Source organism: Photinus pyralis, unplaced genomic scaffold (assembly GCF_008802855.1).
Source record: "Photinus pyralis isolate 1611_PpyrPB1 unplaced genomic scaffold, Ppyr1.3 Ppyr1.4_LG2, whole genome shotgun sequence".
Lineage (NCBI taxonomy): Eukaryota > Metazoa > Arthropoda > Insecta > Coleoptera > Lampyridae > Photinus > Photinus pyralis.
The window spans coordinates 45,488,835-45,507,962 of NW_022170403.1; the positions used below are offsets into that span (position 1 = coordinate 45,488,835).

The window sequence follows — 19,128 nt, forward strand, 5'->3', positions numbered from 1 at the left end:
GTTTAGGTGGTTTTATTAATTAAGGGCGTGGAAATGAAAGGAACGTAATTAGTATTGGTTTTCCGACCGCCTCTTTTTTTTCGAATTTATGTGACATTTTCAATTTTTTTTAACAAAGGTCGTTTCGTTCAAAGTAGCTCTTTATTATACAAGATCAATTTGAATCTGAGAGGGGCACGGTTGCCCTGGCGGGTCTGGAGGGTGATTTGTCATGTCAGTGTCGCGGTGATGGATGTGCTGGGCCAACGCACATTAGCATATTGAAAGGTTTGATTCATGTCCGAGAATTCCCGTTGTTTTAAAATAGCAACAACAGTTCGGTACAAGCACTTGAAAAATGAATCCTATTGTCGGTTGCACATTGGCATTTACTTGGTGAATTGTTATGCATAAGAAATGCATTCGGTTCCGAATCGAACATCCGTTTAAAATGTAAATTTTTACATTCTTATTAACCCCGTCGTACGAACTTATGTAATTTGGCTTGTAAGATAAAATAATCGGGAATGCATTTGTTTAATAATTATGTGTTCTTCCTCTTTAAATCAGTTCTGACAGAATATAAGTGATTATACACTTAATCACTGGATGCTGATATGAATTTAATTAGTAAATTTGACAAGTGTAACCAATTACTGTTTTTAATCAGATTAGGAATTACGTGCTTGTATCTTAAGTACCTACTAAGGTTCTAACGGGATGGATTTTGTAATTTAGCCATGTTTCTAAGTATTCGACTTGCCTAACCAATTAGAATTGGTAGGTAACTTCCGAAAAAAAAATGAGCTATACAGTTATACTAATTAATTTTCATAAAAAATCCTCTGCTAAATATGTGCCCATCGTACTGCAGTTAGTACAGAAGTTGTTAATCGGCTACACTTAGGAAAAAGAATTTAAGGTATGCATTTCTAATAAGTATACATTAACATACAATGATTTAATCTGATTAACCTAACTAGGTATATATTAACCGTATATGCTGGTGTGTTCCTAGAGGAAGAGCCAATGCTGTTAAGATAGCGATAAATATTACACTATACAAACGTTTAGTGTTCATTTCAATAGTTGTGTTATTAGGTGGAAGTAGGTACTCCACTTCTCCTTGAAGAACATCAAGATTGACTTTGAACGGATTAAGGTAAATGAATGTTATATGTAACCTACTGTTAGTATTTCTTCTTTTGTAGAAGCATTTGCACTTGCACTACCCACATGAAGGATTCTCAACGAATATATCCATTGTGATAAAACTGACAAATCCGTAGGTGTATTTGGATTCAATAAACATTCTTTATAGTTGCTTTACGGTGATGATAAATAACAATTGCAGTTATACATTCTTTGAGCTTTTAAATGCCATTGTCGCTGTAGTAAAACTAAAATGTTAATTTTTTGGTATCGAAAGAATATTCAGAAACCTTGGAGTAAGCGAAGCACTAAAACAAAGCATTCTTTAGGGTCCTCTATAGAGGGGTTAGGCAACCCATCATGCTTTTACAAACTTTCGACCCTCATAACGTCATTAGGGTTGAAGTCTACAAATTTCTAGAACCTGGATATTAATGTACACGGTGCGGCGAAAATTTTGCCGGATCGTTTTTTACGTTTTTTATGTAATTAACGGATCTAGCGAACCAATGAAGTTATCAAAAAAATCTTTCCGACAATAAGTTCGAATTAAGCGTTAGAATTGCTACATATTGAGCAATTCTTTTCAACTTTTTTATTAATTGCGTTATGAGGAGTAAAAGTTTGATGAAATCTGCATAAAAATCCGAAATGACACATTGCCTTCAGGCTAAAAGTTGAAATGTGTAAGAGGGATTAGGGAATTCCCAAAGTATTACAAGAGGTAAATGGAATGCTAATTAGTTGCACCTACTCACTTACCTGAAAATTGTATTGTATTGCAGAAAAATAATGGTATCATTAGACACATTGTATTATTTAATCACTAATAAGCAGCTAAATTAAAACACCTAGTAATTATTACCTTCAATTAAAATTGTATATGTTTTATTAAAATGACAACAATGACAATAAAAAAAGCTATTAGATTTTGCTATAAATATCTCGCAATTGAAGTTGGCGGCATCTCCTAGGATCGATAATTTCTGGCAGTAACGAATTAAAATAAAAGTCGGCCAATTTTTCTTTCATCTTCGTTTCCCAAAAATCGTCATCGCTACAAAATAATTTTATTGTTTTTGTTTGAAAATTAGAACTTAGCTTACCGTTCAATGGTTTCCACATGTAATCCTCCTAATGTATATATTATAAAATAACACAGTTGTTTTTTACAAATATGCAATGCGCCTTGTATTTGGTAATAGTAATTATGACTTCGTTTGAGTGTAAGTTTGCCATTTTCAATTACACAAAAATCAATTTTTTTTTGTTTTGCGCCTTCCAATGGAGATAAGGGCCCACTTTTTGGTGAACATTTGATTTCTATTATACAATTGTTACCCACTAATCCATCCGGGGAGCAAGCCAAATATGGTAATTCATCATCAATTACCAAACCACTTTGCGTTACACTGACGTTATGAGCATTTTGAAATAATTTAATTGCCGTTTCTTCATTTTCCAAACCAAATGTTGTACTACTGTTACCGGCAAATGTAGTGTAAAGCAACTGTGAAACTAGCTTAGCGGTGGAAGTTGTTTTGCGTAGTTTACAAACTCTGCCAAAATTTGAAGCGGTAATTCGTTTTTTGCGCTCTTGATACCAAAGGTTGGACTTTGATTGCGATGCCGTTTCCATACAAATCTTTTTCTTGTCCGCACATCGTAAAACTTCTAGGAACTCTTGACGTTTTTTTTTATACAATTCTGAGCCCATGTCCTCCTCTGGTTGGTTTGCGCTAGGCCCATAATGACTGTCTGCTGTAGCAAAATGTTTTCTTTTCGGTGCTTTTTCTAGAAAAATATTACTCCTAATTAAAATGAAATTAATGAAATAATACCAACTTACTTCTATTTACATGTACCCTTCGCATCTTCCGCTCGTGAAATATACGGGTATAATGATCAATAGTACCACACATTCTTTCTTGAACTTTTGCAAGAAAACCACCACCAGTGTTGTATGAAATCGAAGCCGCCTCACATCTAGTCTGGTAAGAGTTTTTTAAGGAATAATTGATCCGCTTCCCACCGACAAATTTGGCAACGACGGAATTGTAGCTTTCGGCTGCATTTGTGTCTACATCTTGTAACAAACTAGCAGCATTATTTGCTAGTCTACGATTTGCAGTGACAATTGGTTCAAAAATACCAGACAATTTTAATGTAGGTACTAAATTTTCCTAAACAGATACAAATAACGTAAAATTATTCTGTGCAACAATGCGTCAATATCATTACCTGATCTTTATTTCCAGAACAGAAGTAACCGTCGCAATTAGAGTGGTCCCCAAATATATGATTTGGCCCATTTTCAATATCTTTTTTTAAAAGAGCGACTTTTGTATTTTCAGCATCAGGACCCTGTTTTCTAAAGGCAATAGCTTTCGTTATCGCGTTTCGGAAGCGACCCAAAACATCTGTATTAGTTACTATTCTCCTGAGATGAATGGGGAATTTGGTATCTTTGGACAATTCTGAAATTTTATTTATGTAATTCCTAATGAGGTGATTTCGGCATTCAATTTTCTCTACAACAAAAGTTGGTCCATATGGGGATACCTCAACAACTTTTTTATATACAGTGCTGTCCCCATCCCCAATAATTTTGCCATAGATCAAATTATGACTTTTAATAGATGATTGAAACCCTTCGGCGATTATTTCAGCTTCCATTGCCGTGGAACTTCTATCCCAATTTTTGAAACAAGAATGTTCTACTGGAGTACTTGCCCTAGTACAGACGAAACAGTATTTATTTTTAACCCCCATGTAAAGAATTTTCTTAGTTTTCGCTCCAATTATACAGGCCTAGAAAGAAGCAAATATAATGTTTTCAGTAACATAGAAAAAAGTACTTACAACTCCAGATAAAGCATTGTAGTTTGTACGATAGGAACGTTTACTCCATGCGCCATCAACAATCACTGGAATTATAGGAACACCTTGTTCAGATACGTGGCCAGATTCAACAGCCAACCTTCTTTCCTCTTGGGCAGCGGTATTCATTAGTTTAATGTTTTCGTCGTGTATATTTTTACTCAAATTAGAGTGATAGCGTAAATATGTTGCATTGGACATATTTGGAATGTTTAAACATGATACAAACTCGTTTATTTGAGAATATCCAACCCCAATTGATATTGCTCCAGCGACAACGGCACAATTTGTTGGAAAATCCTTCTTATTCGGATTTTCTGTATTAACAATTTGGATAATATTACAAACGTTGCATTTAAATGATATTTTACTTTGAAATCCTTCAATTTTTTCGGATAAAACCTCCATATCAAAAAAAAGAACAATCAAACCCTAAAACAGAAATACATATTAGCATTATATCTCTATTAATTTTAGTTTTAAATGTACTTACCTTTGTGTTTCAAAGATCTTAATTCGTCCAGAAAATATTTTATTTCAATTATGCGCCGCCTTACTAAGCAATTACTTTTTTTTGGTTTGATAACATCCAGATCTGTCTCATTATCAGTGCCGTCAGATATCAGTGCCGTCACTAGAATCGCCGCTAATGGTAGTAATTACTTCCTCGTCATCTTTGTTGAAATTGTGAAATGGATCAGTTGCATTGACAAAGTTGCTATCTATATTGTCATAACTACAGGACGCTATTGGTTCAGGTTCAAGTTCAAGGACTAGTTCGTCCAACTCCGTATCAGAATCACTATTATAACAACTAGTACTAACAACTGCTTCTTCTTCACCTTTGCTTAAATAATCAGGTGGCCCAGTTTTATCAGAAGAATTGTTATCAACATCATTTGAACTGCAAAGAGGCACTGTTGTGGGGACTACTTGGTCCATTTTGGGCATTATAGAATTCCATCTCCTACAGACAAAAATATATTGAATACGCATACTCATAAAGTCCATGCCCAAAAAATATGTAACACATGAATAGTAAATCAACCCCCTTACTCTATAATGAACGATTTTGGCTACTTTTTTATTACGTTTATTAATTATATATAGTAAGTGTAATTACTTACCTTTGCGACAATTTCTTCATTGCGGATTTTCGACTTTTTAAACTTCGTGACAAACTCCCCATACACTTCGGCATATTAAAAAATTTTAAAACAAACAAATTAGCGCACTAAATAATGAGTGTAAGTCACTGATGAAAGTGGTTTTAAATATGAAATTAGCAGAGAAAAATAGTAATGCATCAATATAAATAATTACCGTTGGATTAAATTTCCATTAAAGGGTTAGGTAGGTATACCATAATTTCTTTAAATGGGCGGATGAAAACTCGTTACCTAATTGTTTTTAATTTCTTCATTACTAGTAACCTTCAGTTCGGGTGGTAAATCCGGTATTGCCCCTTTACAATTTTGTGAGTGTCATTAGAAAATTCCAAATTATTTGCTGTTGAAGATAAAGAGAAGGTTTAGAAATGTACAGCAATTATAATTAAATTAATTTATGTAATGTAATTTGGAATCCCTCAAAGACATGTGACCTTGCCTTTGGCAGTTTAACTATTCAGGTAAAACAACTTTTACTTAGCTACACTAGTGGGCGCTCCGATCGTTTCAAATTTCGTCGGGATGTATAGAGGACCCTTAACTCCCTCTGACCAGTGATAATTTTACCCCTCGAATGGTAGGTAGGATTTCGGCTAGGCCACTCAACAGTTGACCGCTTGGTTAAACACACCGATAAAGGCCTTTGACGATAGAGAGCGGTATTTTTTTGCATCAAAGAGGCATATGACATGACGTGGAGGCAAGGAATCATAAATGAAATGTTTAAAAATACCCTATGCGGCAAAATTATACTACAGAACATATATTTTTGATAATTACGCCGTAGAATAATTAAATAAATTATTTTGAAACTTCCTTTGGTCCCTCATTGGTAACAGCCTCTATTAAGAAGATCCCACAACTACTTTCTCCTCAATGACTTTCTTTTAGAGGTGCCTCTGCAGAAGGTCTTAAGTTGTTCTATACTACTCCGGTATTTACCTTACGAATTAGGAAAACTGCAGGAAAACCTAATTCGGAGTAGCCGGCAGAATGCTCGAAACAGATTTAAGGTAACCCCTATCTCTGCCACAGATGAAACATCCACCTCAACCCAGGTTCGAACACCCGACCTCCGGATTTATAGCCCAACGCACTACCAGTGCGCAGACCAGCAAAGGACGCCTTTGCGTAGACTCGGGCAAAAGAACCTAAGGGCTATACGCTTGGCAGTGCCTCAACCGCTGGGATGGGATAGATTATGGACGGTTTCAAAAACGTGGCGTCGTAGTAAGACTGGTAGATATGGTTGGATCGTTCCATTCAATTCTAGTGTGCGCATGACATGCCTATGTTGAGTAGGTGAAATTTCGGGAGAGGGTTGCTTAGGATTTGAGTTAATTCTTCGTCCGTTGGTTGTGCTTCGCTGGTGGCTCGGGAAATCAAAGAAGTGGGGACGGAAATTGTCTCCACGCGACAAAGAGCATCTGCCACAACGAGTAACCTCCCTTCTTTTATATACTTCTTACGTATATAAGAGGGCTAATGGTATGTGAAGCACCGATTGTCAATAGAAATTACCGCACAACTGCTACTAACAGCCCAAATATTTAAAGAAGGTACACGATAACTAAACGGTATGCCACATGGCGGTACTTACATCTAAAGGGTGAAATGCATATGTATAACCGCCACTAGGAGCAAATTCCGTCCAATTCCGAAATATGAATCCAATTCCCAGAGACCAATATGTATCGGAAGATGGCAATTAGAATTCCATGCGTTATCTCTTAGTGCTTGTTTACAATGAACGTATACGTAAGAAATACACAAAACGTAAAAATTTCGCAAAGTTGAACTGTATAGAAACATACGAAGGTGTTTACAATGAACTTAATTTTTACGTACGTATACGTAAGCTATATGTAAGTCTTGCGCATAGTCGCAAAGGTTGAAAACGTTTCAAAGTTACGTACGGTCAAAGATCATACTACTTGTAATATGATCTTTGGTTTATTGTAAACAGCGAAGTAAATTTACGGAAACGATACGGATATGTACGAGTTACGGTTTATGAAATATTTACGTATACGTTCATTATAAACAAACACTTACGCTTTCAGCTGTTGTTTTTTTAGTCGATGTGTACTTCGATGCGGTTTACGAAGTGTAACGTGGTCAAGGACACTGGGTAAAGGGGTACAAAATAAACCTGACAAAAAAAGGACTAATAGCCCTAGCCACGGCTGCGGCTGCTCACGAAGAGACTAGATTGATAAGAGCTGGTAAAATTTTAGGCGCCACTAACTTTTATTTCCCTGTTAGGGAGCCGTGTCCAAAAATTAGAAAATAGCCCCCTAGTGGTCGAGGAAGCTAATGCTATAAAAAGAAAGGGGGAAGAATAAGAAACACAAATTGAAGGGAGCGTAAAATTTTGTTTAATTTCTCCTGGGACTTAGAACAATAGTAATTTATGCATCAAGGGCATTAAGGCGATATTTATGCCGAGGGCGACAGAGCCCGGGGGCCTCCGGCCCGAGGGATTGTAAGTCGCCCGAGGGTTAAATATTGAGTAATGCCTGAGGTGCATACAACAATTTATTTTTCATCGTTCCAAAGAATGCATTTCCAATATACAAATGTCATGATTATTGTTTGCCCAACATTAAAGTGCTCCATACGAATCAAGTTGCATCTTTTTTATGACATAATATAACTCCGTCAATCAATTTGACAAGCCATTTGAGGGCATAATGAGATGACAATCCATTATGCCCTCTCATTATGCCCTTGGGCGTAATAGACTGCTTCATATATCACATATGACAGATATAATTGACATATAATAGGCAAATGAAAAATAAAATATAAAATATAACTCAGATAATAAAGGCAAACTGTTTGCTTTTTTTTTAAGGGAAAATAAAAGGAAGAAAAAGGGATTAGGGCTAGGTAGCAACAGTAAGCTATTAAATAAACGGGCAACAATCAACGATTAAAGATGTTAAATGTCAGACTGCTTACCTCAACTGCTTTGCGAGATCTCACAATTACAAACGGCAGTAATAATGATTAATATTAAGATGTTATCTTTCTTTTTTTTTTACATATGTACGGGGGGTGTTGAGGTGAAAAAAGAGGGGAGATACAAACAATTTGTTTAATGATAGTGTACTTGCTGTCTATTAATGGCTGGGTCCTCAGGCGATGTTAAAGGTAACGTAGGGCGCAGAGAATAAGGAGAAAATAGGGGGGAGAGGAGTGGAGGAACGGAATTTAAACGGTAGGGGAAGTACCGAATAGCGAAAGGTACGATTAGATAGGGAGACGAAAACGATGGCTCAAACGGTGTCTTCTGATGTTTGGAGCTGGCTGATGGTGGTCGACACCGGTACAGTAAATAAAATGCCCTAAAAAGGAAACGAGAAATAACAATACGAAGCACGACAAACAAACCAAAGAAATACTTACAAGGCCTTAAAGAAGAGTCAATTGGTGTACGACGAATTACAGGAATTTAATTACAATTCTAAAAAATATATATAGGCTGTACGAACAAAATAATCCCAAGGGGGTACTTACGGAGAATGAAACAGAAGCGCACATCGAAAGATTGTTGTTATAATCGTGGAACAATTAAACTGCGTGTAATTGAGTTATCTACATTATCCAAAATATGGGCGGTTCGCAACAATAAATTCCTTGGAACTTTTGGCGATCAAAAAGAGGCTGAATCCCAAATACGCTTGGATCGAAAATCAGAAAATTTTTTTGCACCTCATGCACGCACGACACTCGACAGAACGACGATGATTATTGGAATGGAACCCGGAAATAAAATCAGAAGACGAACACACAATCAAGGACGAAATTTGGGGAAAAATAAAAAAGTAACGGGCACAAGGCGGAAATAACAAAAAAGCGGGAAAATAAACGTAAGGAAAATTAATACAACAAACAAACGACAGAGGACGCTACAGAGAAAACCAAAGAAGCGACACAGAACGTAGAAAGCAATGTGGGTGAAAGATAAACGAGCATAAAACCATAGGGAACAAATTAAAGAAGCAAAAGAAATAGGAAGAGGGTAAAAACGGAACAATAGATATAGGTAAGGAAAATAAAGGCGAATTTCAAATATTTATAATCACAAAAGAAATAAAGGAATTCTAGCGAATGGGACACCACTGGTATACGAACCACCAACAAAACCCAAAAGAAAATTCCTAATTATAAAACTAAATATTAACCGTAATCAATAACAAGAAAAGAAACAAAACAAGACTTCTCGAAGAGTTTTGAAGGCGACAAAACTAAATGAAGAGTAAAGAAGAAAAAGGAACGTAACAGAAGAAAAAGGGAGATTAAAATGGACACACACAGAAATCAAGGTAAGAAAATGCACTGTCATTATGCGCCGAAAAATTGCGTCAAATGTTACAGGATCCTTCGCGGCAAGTAGTACCTAAACCGTAAACAATAATAGTGATTCGTAAGGGAGAAAATAAATCATTACACCTCCGCTCTCCTCCGACAGGAGGGAAACGTCCAAAGTTTTCCGACAATCGAAAAATAAAATTTCAATCTTGAAAACCCATTCCCATATAAAAATCATCCCGCCCCCACAACAACACGCCCCTTTAATACCAAGCCAATCGATTCATCCACTCATGCTGAATACCAAAAGAAACTCCACACACCTCCTTCACCAACACAATACTTCCTTAACTACCACTATACTAGTACCTAACGAGAATGTTTTGGATGAGGACCATGTGCTGCTCAAGGGTAAAGGAAATCGAGAAACTTCCCCCTCTCTAAATTAAAAAAAACTACAAGAAACCATTCCCTTTAATAACTCCATACAATCGCAACCCTTGGTACTTAAACGATAGAATACATCGGAAAAAGGAAGAAGCCCAACACAAAAAAGAAAAACAAACAGTAGTATGGAAAAATAGTGTAACCGTTTAAAAAAGTGAAAGAAAAGAAAAAGAGGAAATTGATCGGGAAAAATCCCCTAGCCGATGTTGTTGCTAGGATCCGGAGGCCATCCCCTGCGCCCAACCACCAAAATGCAGAGACTTGTTATAACTAGACCGCGCGTAACGTAGATTTTACTATAAACGCCTGTTGTCAATATAGGATAGGCAACCAACTGTTCATTGCGGGGCAGACGTACGTTCTGCAGCTTGCTTTAGCCATGTTTATTCTAAATTTTAGTAGCAAAAAGAGATAACATACAGCTGTTAACTGTTTTAATCGAATTTATTGGTATTTTATTTGAAGTAAATTGATATATAACTGTCTTACTCTAGTCCTAGTTTGATTTATATGTGTATTTTGGTGGTGAACACGTATGGGAAAATATACTCTTAAAACTAAAGTTGTAAGTAGTAAGATATGATTATTTAGCGGATTTTGATTCAATATATTCCTATCCAAAAACCCAAATGGGCTGTAACTGTTATTTATTTTTCTTAGACTGCTGATAACCATTTTGTTTACAACGCGGTGTGGTGTGGATTGAATGAAAAACCTGAACACATTTTCAGCAATTTGGCAAATTTTTAATGCATCGCTTGATACGTGCAACAATCCTCCACGATTTTTTCTAGTTAAAAGCTTTGAATGACTCTCTGATGCGAATATCGCATCTGCACATATGGAACATGTAACAGACTTACCTATTTTTCTTGTAACAAAACCTGAAATATACTTAGTACCAGTAAGTACTTAGTTACGTCTATACCTAATAGACAAATAGGTACTGCCGTTGTCTTGCTGGTAAAGGATGTCGAATAATAGTTCTACGTTATTTTAAATGAATGGGAAAGTCGAAAACGCTCGGTATTGCATTATTGTTTAACACCTTCGTAGGTACCTTTCTAAAATCGGCTTCATTCCCCGCAAAATGCATTATGCCCACCATAATTTTCTCTTCGAATGGCTCTGATCCATTGGCCCTTTAAACTTTTATCCGTTGAAAATCAGCGTATTATTTAAAAATTTATCGACAGAGTACATGTTGATAGGCACAAGTTAACCTAAGTTTATAATATAATAGTTCTACAACAGAAATTTATCTGTTCACTAATTCGAGCTAATCACGAGAATGATTAATGAACGGAACATCTAAAATATCAGCTTATTTCATTATATTGCATATCATCTCAGCGATTTTTGCCCCGCGGTGCATTGTGTGTTGCATACTGTGTCGACAACACCTTAGATACGTTAAGCGCAGTCTAGTTATAGCAAGTCTCTGCCAAAATGTGATACTGAGGGGTGGGATACCCGAAACTACCTGGGAACTCTTGTAGTCTCGTTAGAATTTTCAAAAGATGTTACCGTATAGCAGTAAAACATTCTAAAGTAATCGACGTAGGTACAGAATAAAACGCGAGATAAAACGCCATTGTCAATAAAAGATTTTCAGTAATGGTTTAAATTTACGTACCTATACGACCGTATACTTTCGTATTTAGCAAATTGCCATTTCTATATACGCTAAATAAAAACTACATTTAAACATATACGACGCATACCCGTGTATACCCTCCAATAATAGCACTGCTGCTAACCCAGAGGCATCAACCTGAAGGACGAAAGGTTTTAAAAATCCCGGGCAATGGAGGACCGGTGCAGTAGATAAAAGTTCCTTTAATTTTATAAAAGATTCCTCACAATCAGATGACCATTCAAATTTAACATTTTACCGAAGAAGTTTTGTTAAAGGTGGAATCTAAGCAATCAACAACATAACCCAAATATTTTATTTCTGACCCACAAAAATGAGATTTGGGTTTATTTAGAGTTAACCCAGCAGCAATTATTTCATCAAAAACAGTATTTAAAATTTGAGTCAAAATCCTGGGATATTATCACTACATCGTCTAGGTCTCGGTCTAGGGAAAACAGGGGTTGCAATTCTGGTCCCAAAATTGTGTCGAGTATGCGCTGAAAAGTCACAGGAGCATCGGTGAAAGGGCATACGGCAAAATTGGAAAAGACCACGACCAGGCAACAGTAAAGGCTGTGTAGGGGCGTGATTCCTCAGCAACTTCGATTTGCCAATAAACTAACATACTGTCAAGGGAACTAGGATGCTTGGCATCTCTTAATTGGTCCAAGATGGTGCTAATATAAGCTAAAGGAAAAGCGTCGCGTCGGGGTTGTTTTAACGATCTCCTCACTAGTTCAATCAAATTAGCACCTAACCTTGAACTCCAAAAATAAAAAGGTCTGATTGCTGAAAGTTGTTCATCACCCTTAGCACTAAATGTGGTAAAAAGTCTTCTCCGAAATAGCGTCGGGTTTAGGAGGAGGAGAGCGGGAAAGTTTGTAAAATTAGCTCATTTTTAAGTTTTTTGTAAATACCTCCGATACCGTTCCTTTTATACCAAAATGTGTAAAATACTTTTTCAAATGGTTTTGACTACAAATACCTTTTCTATGGGCAATGAGTGTTGAGAGAGGTATTTTGTACTTTTTACTCGCAGCATAGTTCGATAGTAGATCATTTTCTACTTCTATTTCAGACGTACATTCCCTTCAAATAATAATGCAGTCACTACCAAATACTTTTGATAAATTTAAATAACTTCACCACATTTTTCCAGTTTTCGACATAGTACACTCTTGTTTCTACCATAGCTTCTAAACTGTTAGGTGAAATAAAGTAATGTGTATAACCAATTTTATGTAAAATTAAATTTCCTTTAAAAAAGTATTTTACACATTTTGGTATAAAAGGAACGGTTTCGGATATATTTACAAAAAACGTAAAAATGAGCTAATTTTACTTTCCCGCACTCCCCCTCCTAAACCCTACGCTATTTCGGAGAAGACTTTTTACCACATTTAGAGCTAAGGGTGATGCACAACTTTCAGCAATCAGACTTTTTATTCTGGGAGTTCAAGGTTTGGTCATTTTTTCGTCTAATTTTACTGTACTGTACTACACAGTCCATAGTAATCAACCTGTACGGCAATACTACTAGGAGCAGTGATAGTCATCTGGGGAGCATGGAAAATGAAATGACCACAACGATAAAACAACCCGGAGAGAAAACCTTATTTGCTACTTCGTCGTCGCAGCAGAATGTTCAACCGTCAGTCAGGACTCAGGGTTGTGCACAAGTGACAAAACTATATGTTGCCATTTCGGCACAAATGAAGCACAAATGATTAAAATCAAGGTTCAATGAAAAACTAAATTTGGGGGCTGCCGTTTCCACAGCTCCCATTCCCAATTTTTTTAAACATCCCGGTTAAGAGTTGCGTGCGTAATATGTAAAAAATAATCTTATTGTCACGTCATCCACAAAATAAAGCCTGTAAAAATATTCATTACCTTTACTTTTGTTTGTTGAAAAATCCCAACCTTCGCCGAAGAAGTTCTGTATATCGACAAACATTCGACACTAAAACAACTTGCCCAATTGGCAGTTCGTTTATTACCCCCCACATTTATGGCATACCATCGTCTAACACCCTACACTTCTACTGTTGGAGGGAATGCGTGCTCTTAATGTGTTATTGTATAATTAATTTAATTTTCATTATCCATTGCATACTAAGATTTGATTTTTAATGATGCTGCGTGGTATTGAATTTTTTTTGTGTTATAAAACGAATGGATTTCAGAAACGAGGAAAGATTATTAACCTAAAGCCAGCGCCGATATTGATTTATCAGAACAATACAAAAAAAAATGTTGATTAAAATTTTAATCGGACCATTAATCTCCGATCTGTGTTACGCCCCGATTAGCGACCGTATTTTAGACTGATTAAATATTTTAATTACTCATTATTTATTAAGGATCTAAATTTGTTTTACTGCGCATAATTATAAGAATTGTGTTTCTTCGCCACGGAACGATAGCAATAAGATTTGGCGATTATCTAACCCGTTGTTGCAGTCATTTTTCAAGCAATCACGTTTGAACATGGAGCATTTAATTTGCGGAGATTATTCTTAAAATTATTGTAATAATACTAGTTTGATTTTGTGTAGGCAAGTTTTGAAAAACTCGCACACAGCATTTAGATATTTATCAGGTATATTATGGGCATGAACTCGTTATCGTTACGTCAGGTAAAACTTGAACTTGTATGGTCTTTCAAGGTCATATGGAGATCTCACGAAGTTCGAGGAAGCCCACGAAGAATCAACAACATCGTCTCCATATAATAATAATAAAAGCGAGTATCGCGCCCAGATATACCTACTTAAGAGTTATTTCATATTTCAACAAACGAGCCAGCACTCCATCATATATAATTAGCCCTCAGCTATAACATAAATTATGATGTTAACTTTTTTATAGGAAACGCACGCTTTTGATTTATTTTCCCGCCGATTAGACTTCTATAATAATAATTAAGAAATAAGCAAAATTTAATTTCTCCCGTTTCTTATTTAATTGCCTTCGGGTATTCATAAAAAAGACAGTAATTTCCTGTATAGGTACCAAAGCAGCTTCTTATGCGCGATCTAATTGCAAATAAATGACGGTTCCACTTTATTAGTGTAATCTAGCTACAAGTATTTCGAGAGTTAGGTGCCCACCTATGCGAGAAACTAACAAAGGAATTTTTCTAAGCTCACATACTTTACGCTGCTGTTGCCAAAAAATGTTCATCGACTAATGACTCTTGGTCTAAATGAGTTTTTGTTACACATATCTATTTACGAAATTAGGGACACCACACAGTGGCCGCGAAAATACAGTTTTTTGCAATCAAATATTTCCTTTGGCAGTAGGTATTTAGGTAATAAAGTAACTGTTGCATGCTGGTTAAATTACCTACTCTATGAATGAATTGAGAGTTTTTAACAAAGGACATGGTGATAGTTTTTGTCTGGAAAGTTGGCAATGACCAGCCACACTTTTTTTTAACTTTTTTGTTGGTTTAATTTTACACGTTAGTGTCGCGGTATGGCACAGGCACAGCCAGCAGGTTTCTTGCAGAATTGCGAGATGAAAGTGATGGTGATGAGAAATAACAAAACTATACAACGAATAAAAAAAGCATACAATTACTATCGATATATTGGTATCAATACTACAAATCTTTTTAATAGATCGATTTCGTCGTTTATTTATTAATGCCATAACAAGAACGTTTTCCGAAATTTTGAAAATGCCATGCAATAGAAACTAATTAACAATCGTTAACAGATTAAATACAAACAATGTTACATAAACAATAAACCGATACAACGAAATATCGAAGGATCCTCAGTATTACAATCACTTTTAACGACAATTTATTTTAATCTTACAAAATACATTTTATAGTTAACAAAAATGCATCAAATTCATGTCTTGGGCTTTGAGATAATGCTCTTGGTTTTTTCCCAACGATCTTGGTGCATAAATAACGATTTTGACATGTTTTGATCAAAATCCATGTGGTCCATAAAAATAGATCAAATTCATGTTTAGATCATTGAGATCATGCTCTTGATCTTTTTCCCAACGATCTTGGTGCATAAATAACGATTTTGACATGTTTTGATCAAAATCCACGTTTTCGCCAAAAATTCATCAAATTCATGTCTTGGGCATTGAGATAATGCGCCTAGTCTTTTTCCCAATGATCTTGGTGCATAAATAACGATTTTGACATGTTTTGATCAAAATCCACGTGGTTGCCAAAAATGCATAAAATTCATGTCTTGGGCATTGATATAATGCGCTTAGTCTTTTTCCCAACGCTCTTGGTGCATAAATAACGATTTTGACATGTTTTGATCAAAATCCACGTGGTCGCCAAAAAATGCATCAAATTCATGTCTTGGGCATTGAGATAATGCGCCTAGTCTTTTCCCAACGATCTTGGTGCATAAATAACGATTTTGACATGTTTTGATCAAAATCCACGTGGTCGCCAAAAATGCATCAAATTCATGTCTTGGGCATTGAGATAATGCGCCTAGTCTTTTCCCAACGATCTTGGTGCATAAATAACGATTTTGACATGTTTTGATCAAAATCCACGTGGTCGCCAAAAATGCATCAAATTCATGTCTTGGGCATTGAGATAATGCGCCTAGTCTTTTCCCAACGATCTTGGTGCATAAATAACGATTTTGACATGTTTTGATCAAAATCCACGTGGTCGCCAAAAATGCATCAAATTCATGTCTTGGGCATTGAGATAATGCGCGTAGTCTTTTTCCCAACGATCTTGGTGCATAATTAACGATTTTGACATATTTTGATCAAAATCCATGTGGCCTCAGAAAAATAATTTAACATTTTTGAATCACACACATGCGGTTATCAAACGTGCACGTTATCAACTCTTTCAGCATCAAGATAATGCGTTTGAAAGCTTTTACAACTCTAAATTCATGTGTAAAGAATAATTTTGGGTACATTTTGCTCTAAAACTTTTGACCGAGACCACAGAGAAGAGTTATATTGAATTGTTACACATCTAAGAGTCATAGGGAATAATCTAGCGAAAGTCCGAACTCGATACATGACCTAGGGAATGAAATATGTTAATTTTTATTATATTGAGTTCGCAGTTTTTCCTGTTCCCGATTCACTCGAAGTCGTATAACTTTTGTTCCTGTTGAACCAGCTTCCTGAAAATCAATAGCGTCCGTTCTTAATGTCCAACGTACCCGTATACCAAATTTCAACACAATCGGCCACTTTTAAAAAGAGTTAGAGCGCACACGGACGGACGGACGGACGGACGGACGACAATACAAAACTATAAAGGATCTGAGGATCCTTAATAATAACCGAACCTTAACCGTATCGTGATGATTCGCCACTGGCAGCGGTGTGTCGAAATGATTTATTACTTGACTTCTGTTACGATACACATTGACAGTAAGGGCCAGCCTGTACCCCTCCACCCCACCTCGTGGGAATTTCCGAGACACCCGTTTTCTTCTACCTCTTACCAACGCATATTAGTCGATTTCAGTTGTTTGCCAATTATCATTTACAGCATTATCCGGAAAATTCCAAAAAAAACAAAGTACATTTTTTTAAATCACGTTTTTGACCTGTTATTTTTTTCATACGAACAATGCAGTTAAGTTCCTTCTTTTGCGTCATTACAATGTTTTTATATATTCTTGGAGATTTTCCGGGAAAATACTAGGGCACTGTTGTTAGTCAACGATAAAAATCTCAATAGGCTAAATTATAACATATGGGGTACGGACAATACGTCCTGGGATAATTTATTTCCGTACAATAAATTGGTACCAGGCAATTGGTCTCCGGACAATTCGTACCGGAGACATTCCGTCCCGGACAATTCATTCCCAAGTAAAAAGAATGCAAGGAAGATTACTACTATTACAAATATTTGAGGAATGAATTAATTCCATTAAATTACAACGGTTTTGCGAATTGTTGAAAATTATGACAGAAATGACGCCGACGTATGTAACGTTCCATTTCTCGTTGAATGTACCCATAAGAGTGTCTGACGGAATGCGCCTTCAGAGTGTGAATAGAGAATGTGAGCTGGTACCATTGGGATGGAAGAAATGCCACTTTTTGTTTTTGTTGTTAGAATGACATACTAATTTTGCGGGAGATGTTGAGATCTTATGAAATTCCTGAGACATCAAGTTAAAATTGCCGAAATTAATTAATCTCCCTTTTTCCCTTTTCCTCAAGGCCAGAAAAGGATCATCGACTGAAGTTAGCCGGCGCCCAACAACACTTATTTTATGTAAGAAGAACCACCCCTAAGAAAAATAGTTTGAGAAAGAAACGATAGGAAGAGTTGAAAAGTAACCAGCCGATTACATAGCTTATATCCGATGTTCCGGGCAAGTTCGAAGTTGATTAATATATCATCTATTCTCTATTGTATTTATAGGAACCCAGTTAATGGAGTAAGCAAGGCTAATCGTATGAGCATAATATGTTTGATTTCCCCATTTTAGTTCCTTTCCCGGATATCTGATCTACACCGAAACGGTATCGTTAACATTTGAGTATTCGACAAACTAGTAGCTTGATCTATTAAGACACCGTCAAATTGGGCAAGTGTGGTGGATTTCCATCCATCATGCGGACCGCAGTATTACCTACTTCAAGTTGCCGAAGTTCGGTTCCTTTTTCTAAGCAGCATAAAGGTGCTCACATTATTTAGATAAAATGTGCCTTGGTTGTTAATGACCGTACATACGTGGTCATTCAACATACATTTACTTACTTACATTCTTTGTGTATCTGCGTATGCCTTAGTTGTATCGTTGCATGTCTTTATTGTAGCGGTTATTTCGCTTGTAGACCTATTGTCCATATTTATTATTTTTTTAAAGATTTTACATTGCATTTATCGTTAAAGTTCAAGCTAATTCCGTTACTGTATTGGTTTTCTTGAAACAAAGTTTAACAGGAACAGCTGCTCGATTATTGTTTTGTACTTCAGTGTTATAATATTGATAGTACTAAGATACGGAATTGGTTACTTTAATAATTTATTATTGAAATTAAATGATTATATACGGCAGCTATCGATTATACTCGTATTCAGATAGGAAGCCAGATCCCCTGAACGTTGAAAAATTAATAAATATAGATATCTTGGTCATCAATATATATCTTCTACCTAGTTACTTTGGAATCGATGGGAATTGCTGGGGAACTGACCATCGGCAATCGACTTGAACGTGAAACTGGGGAAAAACGAGCCACTGAACTTCTGTGGCAACGGTTCAACGGGGTAATACGACTGTGATATTGGGGAATCATTCCATGTTCTAATGATTTGAGTTCTATTTTTTGATTTTAAGTAAATGTTTATTGTTGACAAGTATTTTATAATACGTCATTATTGATACACCATATTTTATATTATATTAAACAAGAAATTTAAAAATAAAAACAAAAATTTGTGCCTGAAGCTACGTTCCATAAGAACGGGCATGCAACTAATGGGGCACACAAAATCCCAACTGTTTGGTCCCGATAGATTACCTTAGCGGCTCAACGCTTTTACACCCTTTCGGC

The 19,128-nt window shown here is 36.1% G+C and overlaps 3 protein-coding genes across 4 annotated transcripts; all 3 read right to left on the minus strand.

The window, feature by feature from the left end:
• Positions 1 to 2,002: 2,002 nt before the first annotated feature.
• Positions 2,003 to 3,005, minus strand: LOC116164046. Its single transcript, XM_031478173.1, has 3 exons — positions 2,981 to 3,005; positions 2,238 to 2,925; positions 2,003 to 2,188 (listed from the first exon to the last, which is right to left on the minus strand). The coding sequence occupies exons 1-3, from the start codon at positions 3,003 to 3,005 to the stop codon at positions 2,056 to 2,058; spliced, it is 846 nt and encodes a 281-aa protein (XP_031334033.1). The 3' UTR covers positions 2,003 to 2,055.
• A 462-nt stretch (positions 3,006 to 3,467) lies between these two features.
• Positions 3,468 to 4,558, minus strand: LOC116165013. 2 transcript variants are annotated; one of them, XM_031479280.1, is made up of 4 exons: positions 4,505 to 4,558; positions 3,994 to 4,443; positions 3,715 to 3,942; positions 3,468 to 3,662 (listed from the first exon to the last, which is right to left on the minus strand). In XM_031479280.1, the coding sequence occupies exons 2-4, from the start codon at positions 4,417 to 4,419 to the stop codon at positions 3,621 to 3,623; spliced, it is 696 nt and encodes a 231-aa protein (XP_031335140.1). In that variant the 5' UTR covers positions 4,420 to 4,443; positions 4,505 to 4,558; the 3' UTR covers positions 3,468 to 3,620. The 2 variants fall into 2 exon arrangements, with proteins under 2 accessions (XP_031335140.1, XP_031335139.1); XM_031479279.1 differs by having other exon boundaries at positions 3,468 to 3,608; positions 3,694 to 3,942.
• A 68-nt stretch (positions 4,559 to 4,626) lies between these two features.
• On the minus strand, positions 4,627 to 6,059 carry LOC116164047. Its single transcript, XM_031478174.1, has 2 exons — positions 5,139 to 6,059; positions 4,627 to 4,978 (listed from the first exon to the last, which is right to left on the minus strand). Exons 1-2 carry the CDS (start codon positions 5,210 to 5,212, stop codon positions 4,627 to 4,629), a joined length of 426 nt encoding a protein of 141 aa, XP_031334034.1. The 5' UTR covers positions 5,213 to 6,059.
• Positions 6,060 to 19,128: the final 13,069 nt, after the last annotated feature.

Bases quoted from the DNA above. Each gene is read 5' to 3' on its own strand.
- LOC116164046 (XM_031478173.1), bottom strand. From the start codon at position 3,005: ATGCGAAGGGTACATGTAAATAGAA. The intron at 2,926-2,980 runs GTAAGTTGGTAT...ATATTTTTCTAG, and splicing joins AAGGGTACATGTAAATAGAA to AAAAAGCACCGAAAAGAAAA. The intron at 2,189-2,237 runs GTAAGCTAAGTT...ATTATTTTGTAG, and splicing joins CATGTGGAAACCATTGAACG to CGATGACGATTTTTGGGAAA.
- LOC116165013 (XM_031479279.1), bottom strand. From the start codon at position 4,419: ATGGAGGTTTTATCCGAAAAAATTGAAGGATTTCAAAGTAAAATATCA. The intron at 3,943-3,993 runs GTAAGTACTTTT...GCTTCTTTCTAG, and splicing joins ACAATGCTTTATCTGGAGTT to GCCTGTATAATTGGAGCGAA. The intron at 3,609-3,693 runs GTATCCCCATAT...ATAAAATTTCAG, and splicing joins TATATAAAAAAGTTGTTGAG to AATTGTCCAAAGATACCAAA.
- LOC116164047 (XM_031478174.1), bottom strand. From the start codon at position 5,212: ATGCCGAAGTGTATGGGGAGTTTGTCACGAAGTTTAAAAAGTCGAAAA. The intron at 4,979-5,138 runs GTAAGTAATTAC...TTTTGTCTGTAG, and splicing joins ATGAAGAAATTGTCGCAAAG to GAGATGGAATTCTATAATGC.